Here is a 4,308-nt window from a genome sequence, read left to right on the forward strand (position 1 = left end):
ATGTACTTGGCAGTATTCGAGCATGCTGTGAGCGCCATATTATTGAAGGATCAGGGGGGAGTTCAGAAACCGATCTACTACATTAGCAAAACGTTGGTTGATGCAGAGACGAGGTATTTACCTTTAGGGAAGCTTGCACTGGCATTAGTTCATGCAAGAAAGTTACCCCACTATTTTCAAGCGCACACGGTGTATGTATTGACTGAGTATCCCCTCCAATCTCTACTCAAAAGGTCCGACTTTATGGGCAGTATAGCTAAGTGGGGAACTAGGCTCGGATCGTTTGATATTCGGTACATGCCCAGAAATTCGGTCAAAGGCCAAGTGCTCGTTGATTTTATCACAAAATTTACTCCCTGTGAAGGAGGCCAAGCAATTGTATGCAATGCTGAAGCTTGGCCATGTAAAGTCTTTGTGGACTGCATGTCCAATGCAATGGAAGCGGGGGTTGGAATCGTCATCGTATCACTGGAGGGAGTGAAAGTGGAACATTCTTTGAGATTGGGTTTCAAGGCATCCAATAACGAGGCCGAATATGAGGCGTTGCTTGTGGGGCTGAGGGCTAGGCTTAGTCCAAAAGCAGCCGACCTAGAGATTTATTTTGAGTCTTGGCTAGTGGTTAGCTAGGTTGAAGGAAACTTTGAAGCTAAGGACGCTTGAATGATTGATTATTTGAAGCTCGTCAAGCAGATGATAAGCAAGTTTCAGAAAATAAAGATAGTTCAAATTACTCGGGGGTAGAACAAGCATGCCGACTCCTTAGCAACTTTGGCATCTACACTGGCCGATGAGATACCGCAGTTGATCAAGGTGGAGGTGGTACAAGAACCTAGCATTGACCTAAAGGTGAATATCTCAGTCATTTCATTGCTTGAACCTAGTTGGATGGACCCGATTATTGAGTTTTTGGCCGAAGACCGTTTACCAAGCGAGAGCAAAGAAGCAAATAGGGTGCGTAGAAGTGCTGCTCTGTTCTGGCTGTCCAAGGATCATAGGTTATATCTAAGGTCTTTTGTGGAAACTTATCTTTTGTGCCTCTATCCTTCCAAAGTTAATGCCCTTGTTACCGAGTTACATGAAGGGGTGTGCGGCAGCCATGTGGGAGGTCAGTCATTAGCCCATTGAGCAATGACGTAGGGATTCTAGTGGCCTAGGATGTACAAGGACATTGCTGAATATGTGAAAAGGTGTGAACAATGTTAGAAACATGCCCTTTTAATACACCAACCAACAGAAAGTTTAAATCCCATCAGTAACCCTTGCCCTTTTGTGCAGTGGTGGCTAGATATCGTTAGTCAATTCCCTCAAGCAATTGGGAACAAAAGGTTCGTCTTGGTGGCTATAGATTATTTCACTAAGTGGGTTGAATCCAAGGCATTGGCTAACATTCGGGACATGGATGTTAAGAAGTTCGTTTGGAAAAACATTGTGACGAGGTTTGGAATCCCGGAGTCCTTAATATCAGATAATGGCTTACAATTTGACAATAAAGTGTTTCACAAGTATTGTGGCGACCTCGGTATAAAGAATAGGTATTCAACCCCAGCATATCCTAGAGCAACGGCCAAGCTGAAGCTACGAACAAGACAATTGTTAGTGGGTTGAAGAAAAGGCTAGAAGGAGTGAAGGGCAAGTGGACCAAGGAGTTGCCAAATGTGTTATGGGCATACCAAACAACATCGAGGAGATCAACTGGCGAGACCCTGTATTCCTTAACATATGGGGTGAAAGCAATTATACCTTTAGAGATAAGCCTTTCCAGTACACGAACCTTGGATTTCTCCCCAGGCACGAATAGTGAGTTAATGGTAAAGCAATTGGACTCACTGGAAGAATGCCAAGAAGTGACGACTATACGCCTAGCAAACTATCAACAGAAGTTGGCTTAACAGTATGATAAGGGCATAAAGGCGAGGGAGTTTGGTGCTGGTGACCTCATGTTGCAGAAGGCTGTAGGGAGTGCTCAAGATATCAACGTCGGGAAGCTAGCCCCGAACTGGGAAGGTCAGTACAGGCTCACTGCCATAGCTGGAGTAGGAGCATACCATCTGGAAGATATAGAGGACATGTCGCTTCCTTGACAATGGAATGTTCAAAACTTGAGGAAGTTTTATCATTAAGTATGTAAAGCTTAAAGGGCCACTTTGTGCACTACTTAATATGTAGATGATAATGTAAATATGTGTAATATATCAACTTTGTTGCTTGTGACTATTCCTAACAAACTTCCTAAGGACAGAAATCTAGGCTCAACCTGACCCCGGTCACAGGCCAAATGAAAATCTTATTATAAATCTCCTAAGGACTAAAGCCTAGGCTCGGCCTGACCCCAGTCACCGACCAAGTGAAAACTTTGTTTCAAATCTCCTAAGGACAAAAGCCTATGCTCGGCAGTGATAGGTGATCACACCATAATATAGTGCACCCTCACCTATATAATAACACCCACTTGGTGAATGGTGTTGCTTCACCAAACAACAATAGTTAGTTAATTACATAGACATATATTTTCCCAAGAGACATGAGGAGTCTATGAATATCAGGACTCCTCATTCATTGTTACATTACATAATTTTATTCACTCTGTCTGTTCAAATCTCTTAAGGACAGAAACCTAGGTTCGGCCTAACCCTAGTTACCGACTAGGTGAAAACCTTATTATAAATTTCCTAAAGATAGAAGCCTAGGCTCGACCTGACCCCGGTTGTTGACTAGGTGTAAACCTTGTTACAATTTAAGGACAAAAACTTTAACCTAAGTAGCTTAAGGAAAATTTCTATTGACAATATTGTCTATGAATCATAAATATCATGAAAGTATCAAGCATGAAATATAAAAAGAAGGTTCTTATAAAAACAAAATTCTAAAGTCATCACCAGAACTTGGTGACTTCAAATATAATTTTTAATAAAAGCTTCAATTGTTTATCACCAGAACCACAGTGACTCTGAAACTAATGTACTGTCACCACACCTTAGTGACCTAAGGAAATCAAACTAAGAAAATAGGTAGAGTAATACCCAACACACCAAAAAATAAAAAAAAATAAAAAATAAAATAACTATGATGAACAGATAAAGCATTAGGTTGTTGGTTCTTGTGGTTGCTAGGGCTGGCAGGGGTCGGCATCTACAGTGACTTGGTTGGGATTTGGGAGGACAGGTTGAGCCACTTGCCTTTGCCCTGCATTGGGGTCGCTGGAGACCTCGAGATCAATAAGCTTAGCATGTGAATCAATCTCTTTTACTAGCGCCCTTATGCTTTGACTCTCTTCTTCTTCGGCGCAGGCAGGGCTCTGAACTAAAGGAGGTGGGGGCTCTGGATAGGGGATCTGCTCAGGGATCCTGAAAGGGGACTCTTTCGATATGCCCAATGCATTCACGGTAGCCATCTATCCCTCACCATAGCCGTATCATCGGGATTGGAACATTATTGGCTCGCTTGAATTATTGGCGTCGACAATTCCCATATCATAAAAGTTGTCCTCACTTTCCTCCAATGCCACCTTCAAGTCAACCACCTCCTTATCTCTAGTAGAGATTATGCTTTCGGCCTCAGCCAGCCTCAACTTCATTTCACCCATCTTAACCCCTAAATCTGTAGCTCTTTGTTCGGCCAGCACATAAAACCCCTCGTGCTCCTTCACCCTTCCCTTGGTAACCCACAATGCAGCATTCTTCTCCTGCATAGTGGCTTTGGCCACCTCCTTAAAGGCTTTCTCTTTTTTAGTATATTCAACTAAGCTCCTTAACCGATCTTGCATCATGTGAACCAGTTGGGCGGCCTAGCAAAATAGCAAGAGATCTTTAAGTGTTAGTGAATGCTGTAGAATTATAATAATAATGATGATGAACGATCATTACCGCGATAGTGTGCCACTCAAGCCTGAGTGCCACTACTTTGTCACTACCCTCAGAGAAGTACTGCACATCATTGGGTAGCTGAAGGGCCTAGCCCATGCTTTGGGCTACTCGGCCACCCTTCCCTTTCTCCCAATTCCAAACACTGGATGTAGCCGACAAAGGCTGGTTGCTAAGTTTGCACATGATTTGTCATCCTGACACAGGTGATGCCGAGGATGAAGTGATGTTCGACACCACAATGGCTGAAGGACGGGGTGCTTGGGTTGTCTCTCAAATGATAAAGGGAGTTGTTAATTTAACAGGGGGAGTCTGGGAAGGAGCTTGTTCCTAGGGGTTAGCAGGCTCGTCCGTGCCATAGGGCCTCTTACGTTCGCGGGTAGCTAAGGGAGGAGGTGCTTGTTGTGGAGGAGTTTACCACCAACCAGACAAAAACCAGTCAACCGTC

At 43.6% G+C, this 4,308-nt stretch overlaps 1 protein-coding gene across 1 annotated transcript; it reads left to right on the top strand.

The window, feature by feature from the left end:
* On the top strand, positions 1 to 2,081 carry LOC111984266 (uncharacterized). Its single transcript, XM_024015891.1, has 5 exons — positions 1 to 618; positions 742 to 1,083; positions 1,276 to 1,491; positions 1,557 to 1,808; positions 1,893 to 2,081. The coding sequence occupies exons 1-5, from the start codon at positions 1 to 3 to the stop codon at positions 2,079 to 2,081; spliced, it is 1,617 nt and encodes a 538-aa protein (XP_023871659.1).
* Positions 2,082 to 4,308: the final 2,227 nt, after the last annotated feature.

This window comes from Quercus suber, unplaced genomic scaffold, assembly GCF_002906115.3.
Source record: "Quercus suber isolate HL8 unplaced genomic scaffold, Cork oak 2.0 scaffold_434, whole genome shotgun sequence".
NCBI lineage: Eukaryota > Viridiplantae > Streptophyta > Magnoliopsida > Fagales > Fagaceae > Quercus > Quercus suber.

Bases quoted from the DNA above. Each gene is read 5' to 3' on its own strand.
- LOC111984266 (XM_024015891.1), top strand. From the start codon at position 1: ATGTACTTGGCAGTATTCGAGCATGCTGTGAGCGCCATATTATTGAAG. The intron at 1,084-1,275 runs GTGTGCGGCAGC...CCTTTTGTGCAG, and splicing joins TTACCGAGTTACATGAAGGG to TGGTGGCTAGATATCGTTAG. The intron at 1,809-1,892 runs GTAAAGCAATTG...TTGGCTTAACAG, and splicing joins GCACGAATAGTGAGTTAATG to TATGATAAGGGCATAAAGGC.